This window comes from Gobius niger (genome assembly GCF_951799975.1).
Source record: "Gobius niger genome assembly, chromosome: 2".
NCBI lineage: Eukaryota > Metazoa > Chordata > Actinopteri > Gobiiformes > Gobiidae > Gobius > Gobius niger.
Window position 1 is genome coordinate 31639523 of NC_136853.1, and position 23727 is coordinate 31663249.

Here is a 23727-nt window from a genome sequence, read left to right on the forward strand (position 1 = left end):
TTAGTAACTGTCCCTTCTCTGAGCATGCATGATTTAAAACGATTTCCAGTCAGAGACAGGTTTGGAGCAGCAGAAGCATTATCACGTGAACACAGCCAGAGTTTAGCATTATGACAGAAGTTTACAAAAGATTGTGAACCTCCTAAAGAATATTAAGGCAGCTTTAACACACCATGACAGACTCATTTTGCTTGATTTTGTGCCATTAAATTTCTGCTTTGTCCAGGAAACATGCATCGCTTCTCTCCAAACTGTCGCCACCTATTTTAATTCTGGGCCTCCAATATCCAGTAACGTTCGTCATTTCTTTGCCAGTTCTTTACAAGAAGGTGTGGTCAGGTAGTCGGCGTTATCTCCATGAGTTGGGAAGGGCGTAATTGACAGGCTCAGTAACCAACATGTCGGCTTACCATGTGCAAAAACATAAAATTATCAAGAAATATCACACTGCTAAACTTCTGCCAAATAGGTCGTCAAACTCTAAACAATTTTAATTACAGGTGAGAGAGTTATAAAGTTTGTTCTGAATGATGTGCAATTTGAGAGTCTTCTGCATATGAGTACCATGTTACATATTTGGTCATTATTGGCAGCAAACAGACTCCCAGATACTCCTTTTGAGCAGGAAGCATGAGTGGCTGGCCAGACTATACAGTAAGAAACCAGTAACACTTTAATAGCTGAGTTGTAAATTACAGTCCATAAATATTTCCCTGTGTCGAAGTGTCAGGAAGCCTCTAACTCCAGACACTTTTTGAACTACATATACATTTATATAGCTTCCACACATGTATCCTAATAGCTGCAAGGTTCATACCGTATGTTGACTATAACACTCAAAAGTAATTTAGTTTCAAAACAATCTCCCAAATGGAAACAGTTTTATTTAATATTGCCAGTGGCAAACACAGGATGTTCTTGTCTTGCCAGTGGTTTTGGTTTGGCTGCATGGTAGATATATTAGCCCACTGCTGAGTAGGTCTTTTCCGCTGAATATATCCTATTCAATTAACAGTCTGTTTGCCTGCATGTCAGGTTCGCCTGCCTGTGGTTGAGAATGATGCATGCTTCATTTGTATTTCATCCACATTGATTGAAGCATGTTACATGTTATTACTTTGGTCCACTTTCAGTTTAATGACCAGATCCATCACTTGTTTGGCTTTATTTCTCTTACACGCAGTGGTGTGAAAGCAACTTGGTCTTTTCCCAAATTGATCGGTGATTGTATGGATGGTACGCATTGGTAAATGTTTCTAGTTGTGTATTTTACAAACCCAACAGAGACTAAAGAGAGTTATTTGATTCTGTTTCCACAATTTCACTACAGGGCAAATCTGTTGGTGAATAATAATACATCTGGGTTATGAAGCACATTTACTCCTTACTGAGTTGGAGGCAGCATCGGGACCCGGGATTTGAACTGCCAAACCTCTGGCTCTTCCATCTGAGCCACTGTCGGCCTCATTTCGCAATGGGTTTTGAATTTATGATCATTCAAATATGAAAACTGTAGTTGATAAATGTGTTTTTATCTTTAGGAATATAACTCTATTATGTAATTTTCAACAGGAATTATTCCAACAAATGAAAGGATACTTCTCGGGTATCCAAGCACAGCAGTGTACAGCCATCTGTAAGTAAAAATGCACTATTATTTTCGTTGAAGATGTTATCATGACACATCTGTCTCTTTTACCATGTGCTTTCTCACCCTCCTTAAGCTTCTCCCCCCACTTTAAGTTCTTTCCTGCTCTCGTTCTGTAAAAGCTGGCCAGGTCTTCACAGATGCCTATTTGATCACATAAAAGGAGGCGCGGGGTCAGGCCTCAATGTGCTCAACCTTTGGGCCCGGCCTTGTGCCTCTGTGTGAATCTCCTCTCTGATGTGGAGGGCTGTACATGTTAAAACTCTCCAGCCGCTGTCTAGTTAACAGTGGGTGGGAGGGAGATGGGGGGAGGAGGAGGAGGAGTGCGTGTCTGTGTGTGTAACAGGACACCCGCCTTCTCTGTGCTCTCCTCAGTGCTCTCTCTCGGTCCAGTCTGCTCCCCACAGCACCCAGATGGAATAGCCACGTTTATTTCCAAACCTGGAAAACGGGACGATCCAATTCAGGAATAAAATAACTGGAGCTGCTTTTTGGATTTTGTGTGGATTGTCTTAAAGGTAAGTCCCGTTTGCTGATATTGTATTGATCGGTCATACTTCAGTGACAGCGCGGCACCTCATGCGGGGTGTTTGACAGGTGCCCACACAGCAAATGAAAGGTTGCGGATTAGTTCGAAAAAGAGGATTCGCGCATTACTTATGCAGCACTACATCATATAACTTTGTACAAGTCACTGCATAGTAATGTTTATGAAAGGAGCCAATGTGACACTGAGAAAATGAATCCAAAGGTGTCATTAAAAGTGGGTATAAGTTTCCTGTTGGTCTTATGTTAGTGTGTGAGAAATACCGTCTATTATAGTGAGTGTCAGGGAACAGTATGGACACATGTTGTTTGTGTGAGAACTGACAGAATGTTTTCATGGTGTAAAAAAAAAGTGTAAATTTGAAATGCTTATCCAAGTACAATTAGGCAAGAAGCAAGGACAAAACTTGAATTTAGATCAGGTACGCTCACCGTCAATACATTTATGTTAATTTGAATCTCCACGGAGCTGAACTGCTTTGTGTAGATGTTAATTGCAATACCAGAGATTATTGGCATTGCACTTCCCCTCAGCAATTTATCTTGATCATTCCAGCAGATGCAACGCTTTAATGTTTCAAGTTACCATACGGGACCTTAATCGGCCTTTGTAGTTGCTGGAAATCATCAAAGTGTCAGCAAAGTCACCTATCTCGAAACAGAAAGCGAATTCTCAGTACCGGCTAAAGACAAGCATGTACTATAGATCGGTTCATTTGTGCACTCAAGGTGATGGAATTCTGAATGTAAAAGTGAGCAAGTTGTTCACCTGTATAAAGAGCAGTTTGGAAAGTGACAGATTCTTGTAGACTTGTAGAATAAGTGCCAAAATGGGACGTCAGAATGCCTCCTGAAAACCATACCCTGTGAGAATGTGAACAGAAGCCAGAGCTGGGCCAAAGTGTCAGGGCAGGGTCAGCGTGGGTGAGGTTTCCAAGAGACACCCCGAGGTGCACCAGGGCGTGGGGAACTGCGAGAGAGCGAGAGAGACATCCAGCAGACCAGGAACGTTGCAGAATTTTAACATCTCTCCCAAGAGCAACCAAAGAGCTCATTCGCCCGACACGCAGTTTCTCCATATGTGGTCTGCACCTGAGTTGTAAAAACTGCACCACAGCTGTGTTCTGTGAAACCTGGAACACCATGATGCAGGCTGTTTGTGTTGGGCCAGACTCGAGAGGTCTTTTCCCTTATCCTTTATTGATTTTTAACAAAGGAAAAACTACAAAAATGTTCCGACTTTTGATACTTACGAATTTCTTCTTCTGAGACACTAAAGAGGCACCAAGACCCCCATCAAACCTGCAGCACAGTGGAGGCAGCACAAGAGGCGCTATAGGAAACAAAAAAGGGACAAACGAGGAGAAGATGGTGAAAGACTGTTGTGGAGTGGAGGAGCTGATCAGTGCAGGACACCACGCTCTGAAACAGGGACAAACCCAGGAGGTGGTGCACTGTTTCAGAGGAGAACTGAAGGCAAGACTTCGGTTTCCCCACCTCCAAAACCATGTTGTTCAGGTTGGCCCACAATGGCAGCGCTCAGTCGTAGCAGGACTGACCCAACACCTGAGCACAATTTTGTTGTGCAATTGTATAATAACAAATAAAGCTTACTTTCTTACTTACTATTTGAGTAGGGAAGGAAGCCTAAATGAGAAATGCTTACTTATAATCACTAATCCAATTGGAGCAAACCTCGTCTAAACCAGGTCTAAAAAAAAGTGTAATTCAACCACTTTTAAGCAAGCACTTTATAAGTAAATGCAGTGAAAGGTCGTCTACCGCCGGACCACTTTTGATACTCACTCAGTGTACGGAAATACGGAGCATTTTGTACCTGACAGCACTTTATTTTCCTGCCGTGGTCCACCGCTGTATCTGCCGCTATAAATTATTGAACTGCTGTTGTCTCGTTACGGAACGGAACAAGCAGAGGTGCAGGCCAGGGTTCCTTCTACTGCTCTTTTGTGCCGATTCAACTCATTCATAATTGAGAGCCATACTTCTGCAGAGGCTATAGTCTGTAAAGGATGCACGTGACAGCCATCTGTGTCCTCATTACTTTGTGTAAGACCAGTCAGACTAAGTAATTGCTTTACAGCATCACCTGTCCTCCCAACCTGTCACAGGCAGGAGACGGCCACAGCAGCACTTGATGTTCCATGTTGCTGTTCACTGTATACCTACATACTCATGTGCAATAGATCATTGACTTCTCCTTCATTGACTCACGCATCTGTCTTGCAGGTCTGACTAACTCCGGTTCCTGGCAGAGCATTATGGGTAGGCCGGAGGGGTCAGCCGGGCCTCCTCTGGTGTCAGCCATGTTGCTCCACCTCCTGGCTGTATTCTGCCTGTCGTCAGGGGTGTCCTGCCTCCTCCCTCCTCAGCCAAGGGTCTTCCTCCCCTTTGAAGGTAAGGCGACGGATAAACCGCCACATGTGTTCTCCGTCGAAACTGCCTGAAAAGCTCGAGGGGGCTGCTGTGTTTTTGACCAATCCAATCCAACTTTTACAAAATCATCAAAGTTAACCAAAGTGCTGAACACGACAGAGAGAATTACAAACATTACTTTCAAAAGTCGCAGGGTGTATCAAAAGCCAATGAGTAAAGGTGTGCTTTAAGGCAAGATTTAAAAGTACAAAAGAGACACAATTTGTTTAAAGAGAGTTTTTTTTTTTCTTTCTTTTTTTTTGACATAGGGCCTCATTTCCTGGTAAGTGTTGTTGATTTCTGGAGATATTTTTTTTAAATTCATGCAGTCCTTATATTTGAAGAGTTTAGTGGCGCTAGGCTAGTGCTAGGCTATAGCGCATGTGTATGGTAATCTAGCCTGCATTAAAAACAGTCTGACCTAATCACTTATAACACCAGATTATCAATGTCTGTGTCGATATAATAATTTTAACCATTTTGCATTTGAAATAACTTATATTTGAGCAGCATCAGTTTTGGGGTTGTAAGCTACGCAGCGGCGGAGTGATCTGCTAGAAAATAGTCCCTAAAAATGCGGTAATTCATGTGATGCAAGGTTAGTTATATTTCAAAAATTACTCTATGGATAGACATTCATATAGTCTCGTGTTATAAGTGATTCTCCTCAGGTGCACTGTGGAATGGGTCAGACTGTTTTTAAAGGGACTATACAGACTATACTGAAAAAAAAAAATCTCCATCAACAACACTGTGGATAACTAGAAAGTGCACTGAAAAAGCGCTATTCCCTCTCATTTTCCTCTTGGTGTTTTGGGACAGTGAAGCGTGAGCGGGAGAGTAGGGCTGCAGCGGGTCACACAGGATTTTAAACTCTATGCGATAAGGAGACTTGCAAAGACTTTAAAGTTGACGTCATGTGCTCATGTTTTTCAGTGCCAGATAAAAGCCGAGCTGCAAGTTGCAAGCAGGCGCGAGACGACCAATTAAAGCCAATAACATATTAACTTAATGTTGAACAAATGTTGGGTGACCAGAGCTGGCACAATTCTGCATCATTACAGCCACACAATTTGTTCATCTTAAGAATCATTTCCACATGCATTAAACATACCGAAGGCTGTTTCAAATCACATCTTGTCTACTCCATTGTCCTGCAGTGTGTCTATATAAAGTCAAACCACAGCTGGACCGTTCTTGTGAGTAGTATCCCACCTCTGCTCCTAGTAAAACTTTAATCACTGTACAGCACAAGGCAGACTCGTGGGGATTGCTGCAGCTTCTGGTTTAAATTCAGAAATAGGAAAATAGAGGTGTTTTATTTTTCATGAATGAGTTTAGTTAAATATATTTCCATGACGTCATTTTCTTTTTTTCTTTTTTTTTTACAAGGCAGGAGCGACAGTGACAAAGCTACATTAAGAATTTTCGTTTATGCCGTTTATATCTGTTTCAAGCCAACAATAATGGTTTACATTATATACAACAGCGCGTCAGAGCTTCTCCTGAACAGAAACAGTCTGAAAAGGAGGAGGGAGAAAAAGTTTTACGACAGTGCAATCCGCGGTTTATGAAATGCCTGGCAGAGCCCTGGCATATCAGAGGAATTATACACTTCAATAAACTTATGAACACAAAAGAACACAGACACAATAAAGAAAACATGAAGAAAAAGGTTTTCTCAGAATCACGCAGCTTTGAAACACTTCAAAAAACAGAGAAACCAATGCACTCTCTGGTGAAGTTAAAATGCCTTTATTCTTATGGCATGTCTAAATGGACAAACATGGCCACAACCCGTTTCAGCCTAAAAGGCCCTCTTCAGGGGGGACAAGTGAGGCTAGTCATCCAGTCTTGCCTTTTGCATCTGTTCAAAAGCAGGTCAAATATCGAAAAGTTATATCGATCCAATCACAGACCACCATGTCACGACAGGAAGCCTGAATTAACCGCTGGTAAAATATTGTCTTAAATGTACTTAACTTGAACGTACCTGCGTGGATGTTGATGCGTCAGCTTCTCTAAGAGGATTTTCTTCTTGCTGTTGCCATTGATTGAAAGTATTTTTGTCCCATTCCAAAAGCACATTGATTGAAACAGCCGTTACGCATTCGTGTTGAATTCTCCTATGTTTCCCATTACGGGCCGGTAAGTCCTTGGTACTCACAGTGGTAGTTCTAGGTATTTATTGTGGTCCTTACAGTGGTACTCATGGTGGTGCTTACAGTGGTACTTACGGTGGTACTTACAGTGGTACTTGTGGTGGTACTTTCAGTGGTACTTACGGTGGTACTTACAGTGGTACTTGCAGTGGTACTCACGCTGGTACTTACAGTGGTACTTAAAATGATACTTGTGGTGGTACTTACAGTGGTACTTAAAATGGTACTTATTGTGGTACTTACAGTGGTAAATACTAGTAATAATAGTGGTACTTCTAGGTACTTCTTGTGGTACTTAAAGGATACTATAGTGAGAAATACAAGGTATGTACTTCTAGATACAGTGGTAACTCTTAGTAATGAAGGTCGTACTTTCTCTAATGCTGATTTATGTTGTTTTATATTTACAAAATCCCAGAAATTACTTCTGTATGTAGAAGTACCACATTTACTACCTATGAATTGCTGCTGTAGTATCCTTTAATTACTAACTTAATTAAGTACCATAGATGTATCACTGTAACTACTAGAAACTATCACTTAAAGTACCAAAGTAAATAGAAGTACCTTCATTACTAAGAGCATTACCACTGTATCTCTTAGTAATGAGAGACACAGTGGTAACTCTATGTCTCCCTAACCCTAATCCTAACCCCTAACCCTAATTACTAGTAATTACCACTTTTAGTACCACAATGAGAACCTAGAATTACCACTGTAAGTACCAGTTTAAGTAGCACAATAAGTACCACTGTCATTACTAGTAATTACCACTGTAATACCACGGATTTACCGGCCCGTAACGTAAAGTGTTACCGCAAAGGGAACACTGAACGTTCACATTGTCTCTGCATCTTAAAACCACTAACTCCCTTGTTGACAACATACGGCACATGTTTTTTTTACGTCATAGGCGGCTTTTCTCTGATTGGTTGATACGCTTGTCAATCACGCCCACTGGGAGTTTGAAGAAATCACCCGTATTTTTATTCTGTTATTCTGTGTTTTGTGCCACAGTGCAGGCCTTGGTCTCGGCTCTGGCGATCCTCCAGCGCTAACGGCTCTGACTACGACAGTATACATTACATACTGTATGTGTCAAACAATGAGAGATGTTTATTTAAGTCAATGCTCCTCTCTGTATACTCAGCCCACATGCTCATGGCTAAGATCCCAGATGAGAAGACCTTTACAAGAGGTGATTGATTGATGAATTTGATATGCGCTTTCTAATGAGGGCTGCCTGACAGTGCAATGAGCCACTAGGGCTTCATTTAGAAAGACCAGGTGCCTGCATTAAGAAACAGGCATGAGGATCCCCGGGCTTTTGAATATTATAGTAGACCTTCATCACACCTCATTGCCTCAACTGTAACTACAATACACAACTATGACAGCATTCATAACATACTTACCGGTATGTATGTGTGCGAGATAATCCAGGAGTGCATGTCTGACAGTAGGCCCAGCAGCCCGGTAGCCTCGCAGGACGTACGCCACTCACCAATACAATGACCACAACACCGCCTCGTCCCTGGGCCTGACGCCTTTGTGACTGATGCCATAGTGACTGCAGCTTCAATATCCATCTGCTTTCTCACTGTCTTTGGGGAATTACCTTTTGTAGTTAGTTCTTGTAACGTCGTTATCCTTCCAGTTGTTGAGAAGAAATCAATAAACAAAGAATACATCAATACAAGGACAGTCAAGGTTGAATGGAAAAATGCCAAATCACGGGAATCGTACGAAAAAAATCAATGAGCAATTGTGTTCAAATATCAGGGTGACTTTAGTGGATTATACCTGTGTGTTCCTTTCTGTTTGTGGTAAACAGGTTTTACCTATTGAGCGAATTGATGACTTGGTGGTAAATGTCACATTGTTGTCCTTTTGCTATTTAGAATTTCTTCAGAAGAGAATAATAATACCAGTGTCATCTTTTCTTAGACTGCAAAATGAGCTCTCTTTGCTTTTCTGATATGCCGCTCATTGTAGCACAACAGGACCCATCGTCCTATACTTGACCCCAGCTGGTTGAAGCTTTTGCACATTTCTCTTGAAGTAAGTCCCTATGTGTCTCGTAAACACATCGCCTTGAAGGCTCATAACTACCTTTGTGCTCAGTGCGCTGAGCCCTCCTGACAGTAAGGCAGAGGTTTACTGACTGGTAGAGATATCCGGAGGCTCCCAGGGCACTCAGGTGATGGGTCATGCTGCCTGTACATTCGGGTCATGTGTAATTGGCCAGTGTTGCCTGCTGGTGACATGTGAAGGAGAGTCCAGGTGCTAATTGGGGCAGAGGGAACACAAACTAGCAGGCAGGAGGCCTGTGGTGACTGACAGGTTGTCATCTCAAGTTTCAGCCCCTAAAGGGAACATTAGCCAGTGCTTTAGCGGGTCAGTCGTGTTGGAATACGAGTTGACATGGGTGCTGGTCTGCTGCATAGTGCACAGATGCAGAGGCAATGAAGCTGTCCTGAAAATGTAGTTTAAACTGTTCATGAGAGCATGTAAATGAAGAAAAACGTACTGGGCCGGGTAATAGAGGATGTGGTAATATCTGAATTTTCATACCGGTCAAACGTTTGGAAACATTTTTTATGTATCGGCTTTTCAACACTATTTACATTGTACGATTGTGCGTCTGTGAATGAATACATAGGATTGTGTAGAGAAAAAAGAATGAAGAAACACAAAGTATGTTTTATATTTAAAATTTAAAATTAATTTCAAAATTGCCATTCTTTATTCTTGGCATTTTCTCAACAGCCCTGACCTCTGTGCAGTGAAAACCATTTCTGGTGACCATTTGTGGCGACTACTCAATGAGAAAATGTCAAAAGTGTGCAAAGTAGAAATAAAAAAAAAAGGTGGCTATTTTTTGAAGAATCCATTTCAAAAAATGTGTTTTTAACTTTTTTTTTTTGTCTTAAAATAATAGAAAAAACAATACATAAAAAAAGTGTTTCCAAACATTTGACTGGTACAGTATGTCTGAGTATGACCATCAAATAAATACACTGTGCGCTGTATTTCGCCAGAATGTTTTTACCCAGCGCTAAATTGGTCATATTGCTTTTCCAACAACACCACCTATTAGAGAGACTATGGCCCACATTTACACAGATTCTATACCAAGGGGAGTGGATTAAAACCAAGAGATAAAAGTCTGCAAAGAATTTATTACATTATAAGATTTGAAATTAAAACAATCTAGCTGGTCCCTCTAGTGTACCCACCCCCCGTGTATGACATGTTAGCCCTGGCTCGGTCACTGCCGGTGCCTCCTGGTTCCTGGCCCCTGGCCCGTTGTCCGTATACCCAAGCTGCCCGATCGTGCCCGTGCTGATCACTGCATGCCGGGGCTGTCACGTCCTAGTGCCCCATGTTCCTGTTTCTGCTGCCCTTACTGTACTCTGGCACTCGGCGCTAATTGTCTCTGAATATGGTCATAATCCCACAACATGACACGAGTCAACCAAAGCACTTTTCAAGAGATACGTGTAATTATTTACACAGTAGTGGTAAGCTATGTATGTAGCCTCAGTGCCCCAGGGATAGAGAGCCACCTCAGTCACACACAAAATGGATCTATTTATTAGTTATTTAGGGTTTGTGAGAACATTTACTCAATCTCTTTATTTCATAATAACAGTGACTCAAGTTGGCTACAAGTTGGTACTAATTTACACTGTAAAACCCACACCTACACTGCATTAAAAATCATTATGCAAATTGTATTTCAGTGCCATGAAGGCAAAAAATATATTTATTTTTTTCAATCAAACTCAGGGCTCTTTGAATCACTGACATCAATCTCAGACGCCTGTGATCATTAGTTTGTCAGGTTAAGCCCAGTTGAAGAAAAAACACTGAAAAGGACGTTCAGCATTATTAAGCAGCATTTTCAAGCAATATGGGATAGAAAAAGGGTCTCTCTGCTGATGAAAAGCGTGAAACAGTTGAATGCCTTGGACTTGGTCTGAAAACCTTTAATATTTCATAAAAGATGAAGCATAATCATCGTACTGTTAAGAGATTTGTGGCTGATTTGTCTGGCTAATTTCTGCCAGACAAATACGTCAGATTAAGAGAACAGCTGCTACAAAGCAGCAAACAGGCATTTGAAGCTGCTGGTGCCTCTGTAGTCTCCCGAACATCAGGGTGTAGGGCCCTCCAGAGGCTTGCAGTTATGCATAAACCGTCTATCCGGCCACCCCTAAACTATAAAATGGTGGTCTGCTTAACAATGGTTAACGCCCTTTTTCAGTAGTTTTTCCCTTAACTGGGCTCATCTGACAACTAATCATCACAGGCGTCTGAGATTGATGTCAGTGATGCAAAGAACCCCGAGACACAACACCATCCATGAGTTTCATTTATTTTTTTTATTTTTTTTACCTTTGTGACACTGAAATACAATTTGCATAATAACTGTAAGCAGTGTATAACAAACAAACATAAACAATGCGTCTATCTGGATATCTGTGTCTGTGGACATGTGATTTCCATTACACTTGAATGGATAGACGAACAGATAATTGTCAACATAGTAAACAGAAAATTAATGAGATACAGTAGAGAGATCCTTATCGAGCCAACAATGGCATCAGCCCGTTTCTGGTGGTTACATACAGAATGAGAGTGCGTGCTGTGTTAAGTGCTCAGTGTCAGGCTGGGAATGCAGATTATGTCTTTTGGAGAGACAATCAGACGACTGTCAGTATGGGTCGCACTGGGTGGTCTATTTGCACTTTCCTAACACCTTAAGTTACGTGCTTCTATATTTAGAATAAATGCCACTGAGCATACTGTACAGCATATCGCTAATGCTGGTGATTTTCAAGACATGGAAGGTGACCATCCTCTTTGGACTTCAGCCATTTTTTTCTCTTTATGGGGCGAAACGTTTCAGGCACTGCGCGTTTTACTGGGCTCATATTTGACAGTGGTCCAGCGCCGTGTTGGTAAAGCGTACTCACCCAGAAGTTTACCGTAGGGCTCTTAACATTGTGCAGACAGCAGCAACGATATTTGGCACAATGTCTAAAGTCAGGGCTAGAAACCACTTTGTGTAAGTGGCAGAGGGGGGTCTAAGCTCTTGCCTCAATATCTGGTGTGATGGGTGACTGTGGTATGTCCATTGGCTGCCCCCGGGCAACCATAGAACAAGCTCCTCTGTGTGTTTTGTGTTTGACATACTCATTAGTCGAGTTAATTTATTCATGTGTTTCAACTGGTGATGTTGGGATTTGCATTAAGACTTTAACACTCATGTGTAATTGGCTAAAGTGTTTATTCTGTGCAGGGACCTATTTGTGTTAAAAAGGTCAAAAAAAGGGGAAAGATAATATTCTTAATAACGTAGATTGTTGTTGTTGTTTTTTTGCTTGCATTAACTATTACCAGAAGTTCTTTTTGTTTGCGTGTTTGTTTCTTTGTGTGTTTGTTTGTTTGCAGCAGTATTCACTTTACACTAGTTAATCGGCTATTATTTCTTTTTTGTCACATTTGCACACAAAAATTTAACATACATCCTGAACCTCATCAGATGCAATCCCAAAACCAAAGGCTACTTTCTTGGACACTTTTCCCCAAGGGACCAAAGCAGCAGCAGTGTGCCCAAGCCTAAGTCTGCAGAATCCTCATCCAATAGAGGCCTCTCATGTACTTTTCCAGGCAATGTGAAACCATGTAACTGCCTGACCTTTTACAGTAAGACGCATTCTCTTAAGCATGGTCTGTCACTTCGTAGCAAGTTTGGCCTGTTGTGTTGGACAGCTGTTGCTTGCAAGTCCAGAGAGGCTCATACTAGATTTTCTTTTTCACACCAAAAAAGTGTTGCTCTCTTTTTGGCACATTATAATTGCCGTCATGCACAAGGGAAGGCACAAAAATAGGTCTTTTACAGGTCTATTTCTCTTCCACTTTCACCACAGTCATGTAAACGAGGATGTTATTTTTACATGCATGTGGCAGAGTGGTTAACATACAATTGCTTTGAGTCAAGTCGTCATGTGTTACAAGCCCCTCCAACTTTTTGTTTAGAAACCCGGAGGTTCAGGAACCTTCCTCATAACCCATTGTAGCCACTTGGAACAAAACAAGACTCCAGACTAACTTTTGTGTGTAAAATAGGAAAGAGTGGCCAGACAAGTAAATTGTTGCATCAAGTGACTATTTTTGGTAATTTCCGTGCACTTTACATATGGCCTCCCTGCTGCACATCAGTTAGGTAAAGAAGCATGTAGGCCTCATTCAGCCAATCAGAAGAGATCACCCTACATCACAGGTCACACTACTGTGGCATTTGACCAATCAGCAGAGACCGGTCATGCTTTAAACTTCCTGTTTTTTCTGGAAGTCTGAAAAAGACCCACATTTCACTAAATTCAAGGTACATTTCTTTACATAACTTCAAAACTAACCATGGTAAGTTGATGAAACTCACATTTTATTGGTGAATAATTGTGCTAAGTGATGATATAGTATGTGTGGGTTTTGGAGAACGTAGTGAAATGAGTAAAATTACAGCAGGCAGGCACCATATTTGATCACACTTAAACCTGAAGTTACTTTGTTTTGTCCATATTAGGACATGCCCATTGCACCTATTATTCATACAGTATTTTCTCAACAAAAGAACCAATAAACCCTAGGACTATGTTTTTATGTTGCCAATTTTTTGGGCACATTTTTAGTCAAATAATATTGGAGGTGACTGACTCCGCCCACTGCACGTAAAGCACAATCACATTACAAAAATCCTTGCCTATGACAGGTGGGACCATTCAAGAAAAAAACAGAAATAAACTTGTGTTATGTCCCCCAATGACACTCTTAAGCTGAAATTATTTATTCCAAAGTATTTCAGTGATATATAAAGGGTTAATAAATGAATGTGACAATGAGTAGTTGCTCCACAAGACAATGAATTTACCCTTCTTCCATCACTTGATCACACAGTCCTGACTGCGGCCGGTACATATTTGTGGCCACTTTGAGATGCGATTTATAGCATCGTATAAACACTCAAAGCAAAGCACATCCACTGTAACTGTGTCTGCCCTTTGTACACCTTGGACATGACTATTATAGATATCAAGCTGCAGCCAAACAACTGGGTCACTACAGGTCACGGATCAAAATCTACAGTTGTGAGGACCACTGTGAGGTGCACCGACATCTGACTCACATACAACACTGTAACAAAAAACAAACTGCTCTCAATCATGGATGGGCGGATCATCTGTCTCCAAAGGTACCATCCATCTTCCCAACGGTTTTTTGTTTGTTAGTCTGCAGAGAGATCCCCCAGTCTGAAAAACATCACGCACACCAGGCTGACATAGGCCTAAATTATAAGGTTTACAAACTGTTTAGACATGTTTTTCTCTGAGGAATAATGGGCTGAGTTCAACTAAGTGGAATGCTTATAAAGAGAGAACTTTGAAACCGCATGTATACTGCATTTTGATTTATTGCAAAGAATTCCATTTTCAACATTCATTAAGTGCAAAGGTGATAACACTTTTATCAACACATCTTCCTTCCAAAGGTTGTGAAGCTCGAGGTCATGGCTTGTGTAAACATATATAAGCCCAGTGGTTGTATTGAATGACCACTCTGATTGTCCAGGATCGCCTCTCCCTGTCCCTGAAGGAGCAGGTGCACCATCTGGCTGCGTAAACTTTGTGACGATATACACCCCATGAGTCGTGTGTTTGTGTGAGAGTGAGGAGCTCATGGTATTTGAATTCCAGACGGATTGAGTTTGAGACACGCCCCTGCTGCGTCCCATCATAACAGCCGACTGAGGGCCCTTCCTCTCTCTCAGGGGAAAATCAAAGTCTTCTATTTCACCCCATGCTTGAAAACTTTACAGAATAAACAAACAGTTTTGGGATGATGCGAGCAAATGGTTAAAAGTCAGAACAGAAAGTGTTATTTTTAAGCTGAAAATAATGAAAATACAGTAAGTCTGTCGCCATAAAACAAGCATACGAATAAAAAACTGCTAGGTTAAGGATAAATTAACTAACAAACTCTATATTGAACCATGTGCGACTGTAATTGCTTTTAAGTCAAGCATGACTCATGGCTGTTGGCAGTGGCTCAATGGCAGAGCATTTATCAATCCAAGGATTGGCGGTTCATCCAAATCACGCCATGGCTACAGTCCAGTCTCACACATGTTCATTAAGGTGCCGTTTACACCGCAACAAAACGGCGATACGTTGATATCGGATGCAAATTGCTTTTACACAGCAACCCACGTCGTATCGCCTGACACCCGGCCTCACTGAACACTTTGGAGGAGGTAGTTCCATGTCTCAGCGGGAGGCTGTTTTCAGCCGCTCTGCATCTTGTGAACAGGAGACTACGAGGACGAGCTCAGAACGGTCACTTCACCGCCCTCTCTGAACACTGATCTGAACACGCATTATATTGTGTTGTGAAGCTTCTCACATGGATATTTAGTCAAATAACGGTCTGTAAATACATTGCAATGACTTACTTTCACTTTAGAAAGCTCCAGAGTTATCAATTTTAGGCATATTCATCCAAGGAAGTGCAGACAGATAAACTGTCTTCCTCTATGTACTCATGGCACATATAAAAGCATGTGTTAGGAACACGGCACCATTTGCTGAACAAAGTCGTACACTGCACTTTTAGTGGTTTTCTTGGCACCGTCATTTTCATATAAAAGATCGACAGAGGACGAGACGCATGCGTTTTCCTGGAGACAATCGTTGTGTAAACGGGCAAAGATGTGCTGGCCCAACCAAATAAACTAAAATAATAATACACAAGTTATTTGAAGCAATGGTTCGTGGGAAAGCAATTTGTGGTTAATTTGTTTTTATCCTAAGAACTCCAAGCCTTAACCAGCAGATACAACAGCCTTTAATCAATACCAAGTGTGGCACATAGAAGCCCTTTCCCTTTAAGCTAAAAGAGGCCAGTCTCAAAAGCGAATGTCTGGCAATAATGAAAATGTGACTTTAGCCTGAAGCACTAAAGCACAACCTGTTTGTCGATTAGAGGCTGAACACAAAGAGGGTCAATAGAGAAAAAGCGCTGTGGTCCGCCCCCTGCTTTCAGCTCAGATTGGAAAAGTGATAAATATGCATGAGTTCGCCTAGGACTGGAGAGGTCTTTGATGGTATATGGCTGAGGGTTCTCAGTCTCTGGAACAAATAGTCTGAAAATATCTCAAGATGTTTACCTTCTGAGTGGTGGTCAATTGTAACGTTGTAAGGCTTGCAGTATTAACATACTCGCCAAGCAGACTATCTGGGTTAAAAAATAAAACTAATGAAAAAAAGCATTTGCAAAATGACAATAGGTCGCGTTACTTAACCAGTGTGACTCTCAGCAATGGTGGTATAACTTTAGTGGTGTTTACGACTTTGTTCCTATTTATCTTCATCTATCTTCCTGGGCGTTGACAACAACAGTCTAAACTGAGATGATCAGACCTTCTTCACTTCTCACTCTCACTTTGGTTCCCTGTGGGGATTCCAGGGTCAAGTGATATAGCCCCTTCATCGAGTCTTCCGATGGGGCAATGGGAACACTTCTCTAGGAAGACATCATTATTAGGAGGCATCCAGAAAGAAGTCCAAGAAGCCACTGAAGTCACTGGCTCCTCACCTACAAGCAGAGGGCTGCTTAATAAGTGGAGCAGCAGTGGATTTTCCCTCAGGTGACTGAGCTCCTCACCATATCTGTAGGGATTGCTCAGCCATCATGCAGAGGAAACTCATTTTGACACGTTTTACTTTTGTGGTGCAGCCTCCTGGAGTTTAAGAGGTTGTCATCCAATCTGTTCAATGGTAAACCCACTGCTATCTTCATTCTCTTTATGGAGGATCCTGGTGAGTCACTAAGATCATTTGTGTTACCATTGGTGACACTTCACTTCTTAATGACCCTGACAGCCATGTCATCATGAAACTGTCGAAAGAAGGGTGACAAACTAAACGGGACAATCAAACTGGAAGAGAATGCCCCACAGCAGAGCTTGTTGCATCCTGTCGAAGGCTTTTGAGAGATCCAGAAAGGCCTTGAAATGTCTTGCTGTTGCTCACTGTACTTTTCCTGAATTTGCAGGGCTATCTTTCTAAAGCTACACTGTAATTCAGGGAGCATTTCCTCTGTGATGCTGTAAATCAACCTCTGCTGCATTACCTTAGCCAGAACCTTACCATCAACAGAGAACAGTGTCATGCCTCTGTAGCTGCCACATTTGTAAGCAGAAGTATCCTCCCTGCAAGCAGTGTAAGAGTTGCAATTTTATCAAAAGTAAATTACATCTTCCTCAGTCCTGTCCACATGGTATGTCATGGTCCGTCATGGCTCAGAGGAACTGGGAAACACATGACTCCTTCATAGATACAAGGGATTTTTGTTTTGTTTTCCATTTCCATTTTAGATTTTGTAAATAATAATGGTCTATTGGTCTCTAATACAGCAACACCATGAAAAATCTCACATCGGTGTAATTTAGTTTTTTGATTGGAACACCCGTCATCAGGAAGAGCTTAGATTACAAGCACTGCTCCGCCATCGTTTTAGGAACAGTTGAGATGACATCCTGGTGATCTGGTGCAAAACTATAGTTTAATCGATGGACAAATATTCTAATTATGAAGCCTTAAAGGAATAGTTCACCATTTTTCCATAGTAAGACATGTTCTTGCCTGAGCTTAGACGAGTTCATACGTACCTGTCTGGTCTTTGTGCGTGCCCGTGGAAGAGCTTGGTCGCTTCTAACTTCACCTCATTTGGAGCTATAGGAATATACTGGGAGAGGCCAAATGCTAAAAACATCTTTGGTCTTTTTGCGTGACTGAGGGCACACAGTTCTTCCATACTGTGATATGTTCTAACCTGAGCTTAGACAAGTTGATACATACCTGTCTGGTCTTTGTGTGTGCACGTGGAGGAGCGTGGTCACTTCCAACTTCACCCCCGTTTGGAGCTATAGGAATATACTGGGAGAGGCCAATGCTAAAAACATCTTTGGTCGTTTTGCATGACTGAGCGCATCAACTCATCTAAGCTCAGGCAAGAACATATCTCAGTATGGAAAATGGTGAACTATTCCTCTAATATTATGTTTAATTTTGTTGTTTTTTGAAAATGTTTCCTTCTGTGTAATGCAAAAATGCAGATAATAAAATCATATATTAATAAGGATTTAAAAAATAGTCAATGCAAATAATTTTCTGACTTCTTTTGTGTCTTTTGTATCTCTCAGACCTTCAAGCGTCAGAGTCCTTTGAGCACTACAGTATATCAGACAAAGCCATGGACTACAGGATTTTGCATATGGACGAGGACCAGGACCGTATGTATGTGGGGTGCAAAGACCATGTCCTGTCCATGGACATTAATAACATCACCGATAGCACTCTCAAGGTTAGTGCTCTGATCACTGAAAACATGTGTCTTTTTTGTCATGACACTCTCTACAAGGGAACAAATAAAATCCATCATACAAAGCACTGCCATTTAGTTGTGTTTGTTCACAACGGTATGCAAATAATTGCACATTAGAGATGATCTGGACACTTTGGGGTTATCCAGGAGAGCTGTAAAAACGCTGTAGCGGATGCTGAATGACCGTGCATGCAGTGAAGGAGTTACGGCTGGTGTAATTGACAGGCATGAAGTGCATAAACAGATGGGGAGGCATTTAGAGCCCACGAGGGAGTGCTACTCCGCATCCACTTTCAACCAACCAAAATGCTTGATGTATTCATTGAGCTGGACCTTTTGGGCACCTCTCCTGTTTAAAAGCACACGTTTTATGCTGCCTGTAGACTCACACACATCTGCCTTGCACCGCATTTTCACTCTGTCCTGATATTTCCATGTTAATGCAACACACTGCCTCTGTTTTTTAGGTGTTTTGGCCTGCGTCAAACAGTAAGATAGAGGAATGCCAAATGGCAGGCAAGGACCCCACGGTAAGTGTATAGTATTGATAAGCTACACAAAATACGCCATTGGGATTAGAATCACTGTTGGGTTGTCAGCTGCTCGAATCTGAGAGTAGAGTCAGTGAAGCCTCATCAGACCTTGTTTGTATGTTTGAACAGACATGAGACTCATGCATGTAAACACGCCACGCCGGATTGTAACCATGGGCTATAATTTCCATCTGTCGTCCCATATTCGCACTCACGAACACACCCTCATTCACCGAAACGATGAAATATACTCATAAAAGTTATGCAAAGAATTCTTCCATTTGCCTTATTGATTTTGGAGCATACATCATTATAGACAATAAACAGCTACACATAACAAGAGGAACTATATATTGATGAGGGTTATGAGCTCCTTTTTTCCTGTGTCATCTGCATCTGTGTCTCTCACTGTCCGACACGGCCAGGCTTTTGTCCAGCACAGTGCTACAGAGAGGAAAAACCTCTTTCCATCCATGAGTCAAATGTGTTCTCTGAGTCACAGCCTGCTCTAGACACTCTTTCTATTATAGTATTGTGTGCTATCTCTGCAGTGGAACCACTCACAGGCTTCATATGTCGTCCTGGACATATGATTCATCAGCTCAAAATGTTCCCAATAGTTTCATTTATAGATTTGTCTCACTTTTTTTTTCTAATTCTATTCACAAATGTTCTCATTTGTCATTTGACAGGCCACATTACAAACTGTTTTTTTCTTTCCTTTTTGTCGGGTCACTTCCCTTTCCCCCTTAAAAGTATGTTGTAAAAGTAGTAATTTGTGAAAACATAAGCCTGATGCGGAAAGTTGGCATTGTATTATGGTTTGTTGATGCATGGTCAACCCAAATAGTCGGTATGCAATGACTAAAAATCATCTTTTTCGACAATACATTTTTAGTCCAAATATGACAAAATAGGTAGAAGTATAGTGCTTTCAAATTCCATAACTACAACTGCCCATATAAGGGCACCATGGTAGCAAGAAAGTCTTGTGTTTAATTCCCAGTGGTTTTCCCTACCACTAAAACATATACTCTCTTGCCAGGACTTGCTTAATAAATAATTCTCTCAGCAGGACAATCTAATTATTGGTTGCTTTAGTACTTATTTGCAACACAACGCATGAAAGCTGAGAGGAAGGTCTGCCAAACAATTATGCGTGTAATCTAAACTCTTGAAGATGAATGGAAAAGCATAGGCACTAAATGAGACACTCTCCGTCTTCACTTCTTGCTCATCAGGCAGGACCAGCTGCCGTTGCTCCAGTCATGGCCATGTTCCCGGCTGCTCCCCTGACACTGTATGCCTGCATGTTCTCCTCCACATTTCCTCCTCCTGCTCTGGCTCTGGTTTAGTGCCTAATGAGACACAGGGTCCATCCCAGTCATGCTGCAGGTGTGGGAGGGAGGACTGACGGAGACCAGGAAACAGAAGCTCAATCTTCAATCATGACATACCCCTTATACATCAACAGAGACTTGGCAAACATGTCAGCAACAACCAAACCAAATTTTATCATAGCAGTGATTTAAAACAGCAGAAGGGGAATTTCCGCAATTTGGGAATTTATTTGGCGTTAATATTACTCTGTGTTGTGGATAAACCAATTCATTTTTAACAGTCAGTTACAAACTTTCGGAGCACATCTGCATTTTAATGTTTTTTCCTTTTTTTTTGTTTGACATCCATAAATTAGACAAATGTAATTTTGCTCCTGACCTTCTGCATCTTTGTAATGTGTTTTTCAGCACGGCTGTGGGAACTTCATCCGTGTGGTGCAGCCCTACAACCGGACTCATATGTTCATGTGCGGCAGTGGAGCCTACAGTCCAGTCTGTGTTTACATCAACAGGGGGCGCAGGCCAGAGGTGGGTGTAGTATATGGAAAGTAACACATTGTTATAGGACTCTGGAGCCACTATAACCCTGAAAACTAAAGCTTTTGGTTCAGAGAGAGAAGGAAGAAAGTGGTCTCAGTGTTATCTGACTGGCCGACCCCATGCCTACTCAAGTACATTGTGTTCAGTCAAAAATGTATGTAATTTTACGCGTTTCATGCGACCAAACAATGAAAATAACAAATACTAGGAAATGGCTACGTTAATTTACTTAACGTAAAGAATGCCTGAATAAATCCTTTTCGTAGTCCCTCTGGGGGTAATACAAGTGTTAATGGGATGCTTGGGGGGCCTTTCATCTCCCCCTGGTGTCTCTGTCCAGAAAACCACAATTGCAACTTCCCTGCCTCCGGGTCGGAGCCACCAATACACACTAATGGAACCACAAAGAAGAAGCTAACAGGCTAAAGGGGAAAGCTAACTGCGGGCTATAGCGCCACTTTAACAGTATTTACAGCCAAGTTTGACTGAAAAAAAATCATCTCCATTGTGTAACTGGATGTACAATATCCCTCTCACCCTTTGTCTTTTCTGTCAGCGTGTATTTACTCTCACCTGCAGTGGCGCCACGGAACTGTCATCAGTTACAAAACGTTTCCATGGTTACAAGGCAAAAGTGACTTCATTTTGTTCTGCAGCTCAGGGTGCAAGAGCAAGAAGTTCTTGCGTCTTGGGAAGTATGAATGAGCCATAGTCTTACCAGACTTCATGCAACACGTTTTTCCTGAACAATCTGTCCCTGTTGACGTCAATGACGTGTCAGTTCAAGGCAGCAGGCAAACCAAATGTAGTCAGACAGAAAGCCTTTTATACATTTTCCAAAACTTCCTTCAGATACAGGGATGGTCACAAACCTTTTTTTTTTTTGGGTGAACCTCCTAGTAATGGAATTCGCTTTACTGTCCCGTAAGGCACACTAAAGGTGCTCTGGATGCGGGTTTCCTCTGCTAAAACCTCTAAGCTTAGGAAAATCTGAACAGCACTATCTTAAGGGACATTTGGCTCCCTCTTAAGAGTACATTTATTGTAGAGCGGAGAAACTTTTGTTATAAAGCTGTCTGCACAAAACGACTTGTTCTCTTCTCTGTGACAGGAACAAGTATTTCACATCGACTCCAAGAGCGAATCTGGAAAAGGGAGGTGCTCCTTCAACCCTGAAGTCAACACTGTTTCCGTCATGCTCAGTAGGTGTCTTGTGACGCATGCTTCCTGATTTATGTGCTTTACAACAAAGCTGTGTTCTGTTAAACGATATGGTACCTGAACAAAAGTTCAGGTACTACCTGTATAGGTTGTGTTCATGTGACATCACAACATTCTAAAGAGCCTATTCCGGAAGTTCGCGACGGCGCCGCCATGAGTTGTGCCCGCCCCTTTTCTCCTATCAGTCAGCATAGGACGGGAGAAGTCTAGATTAAAACAAAGCCGATTTTCAGAGAAACGCTGAAGTGTTGACTTGTTGGTGCAAGTGAACGTAGGACATTTTACACAAATCAATCGACTAAACATCAGATTTTAGAGGCAAACATTTTCCCTCGCTCTCTATTTAAATGAATGAACTTTGCACTTTGAACTTTTCCGAGACAAGGCAAAAAGAGGCAAAAGTGGGCGGGGCGGAATAAGGTGAATAGATACAGACGGCATCTCTGGAATCACCCATATATGGTAATGTGTGACAACATTTTAGGGGGAAAACAATTTTGAGAAAAATCTTAACTTTCGTTAATTATGAAAAAACTCCTTTAACAAATGCTAAATTTCTACTGAATAAAGATACAAAGACATGGAGAGGAGCAAAGTGGTTCAACAGCCCATAAATACATAAAAAATGAAGAATACTAAGTAACATGCTCGCATCGTGCTAATGCTAATGCTAGCCAGCTCGAGCTAAGACTGCAGTTTTTTTGCTTCTACTGAACAATCTGCTGTGAATAAACATCCATGTGGACAGGATTTAGACTTGACTATAATTGTATGTGATAAATACGTTTATATTTCATATTTATATTTATATTTCAAGAAAAATTGTGTTCACAAAAAAGTCTATTTTCACGCCCCCTTCTGTGACGTCTCTATAGGTGGGGGCAACTGCAAATTTGCAACTATGGTAACTGGCAAACTGCTGATCATTACTGGGAGAATCCACATGAACCATAAACTGAATCAAACTACATCGTCTTTTCTATCAGCACATATAAACTATTGTCCAATTATTATCTCTGAAAGGCGTCCAAAAGTGGTGACAATAAGGACTTTCAGCCATAAAAGCAAAATGTCAGGTTTGTGAATCCGATCACTGACAAATACTGATGAGGAAAAACATTTGTCAATTTTAGTTTTGGGGATTTCTTACAAAAACTGTATTTCTCCCAGAGAGTTATATTGGCCCCTGCCCTCCACCTGACATTATGACATCATCACATTCTTTTGGTCCAGGGACAGGATTAAAATAAGTGACTTGGTTGTTTCAGCAAAAAAAAAAAAAATCCCATTTATTTTTACCACATTTTTTTCAAAAAACTTTGCTTCCCAATTTCCTTAATCCTTATTTTTGCCACAATTTACCCCCAAATGTTTTCTTATTTTTCACACATTTCTATACATTGTAAATTTGCATATCTTCCACAAATTACTGCTCACTTTTCTGGTTCTGGATGACAAATATTTTAGTATAGGTAGGTATCGAAAAAAGTATCATTCTGGTATCGGTTAAAGTATTGGTATCGAGGGAAAAATGGAACGTACCCAGCCCTATTACAACCCTTTAAAAACATCACTGTAATTAAAATGAAAGGCCGATTTAGATGTAACCTACACTACCCAAATAAAAAAATGCCTTAAATTCTTTCCTTTTGGCTGGTCCATTTATGAACTCAGAATATTCGTGAACTGCAGTCATACAGTATTAACTCTTTTGAGACATTGTTTACCTACTGCACTTTAAAAAAAACAAAGCTTTCATCGTAGTTGCAGGCAGCTCCGACTTTCAAACACAAGGAGACGCCTCAGATTTGAAAGGTATTTGTTTGGGGGGGGGGGGGTCCATAAATAGACTG

The 23727-nt window shown here is 41.3% G+C and overlaps 1 protein-coding gene across 1 annotated transcript in view; it reads left to right on the plus strand.

Annotated features, from left to right (window-relative positions):
* Positions 1–2024: 2024 nt before the first annotated feature.
* Positions 2025–23727, plus strand: part of sema3c (sema domain, immunoglobulin domain (Ig), short basic domain, secreted, (semaphorin) 3C) — a 38542-nt gene continuing 16839 nt past the window's right edge. The window contains exons 1-6 of the mRNA XM_079582264.1: positions 2025–2166; positions 4442–4609; positions 18059–18219; positions 18708–18770; positions 20522–20641; positions 21765–21855. Of these exons, the coding sequence (XP_079438390.1) occupies positions 4474–4609; positions 18059–18219; positions 18708–18770; positions 20522–20641; positions 21765–21855 (571 nt within the window). The 5' untranslated portion in view covers positions 2025–2166; positions 4442–4473. The remainder of the gene's footprint in view (positions 2167–4441; positions 4610–18058; positions 18220–18707; positions 18771–20521; positions 20642–21764; positions 21856–23727) is intronic.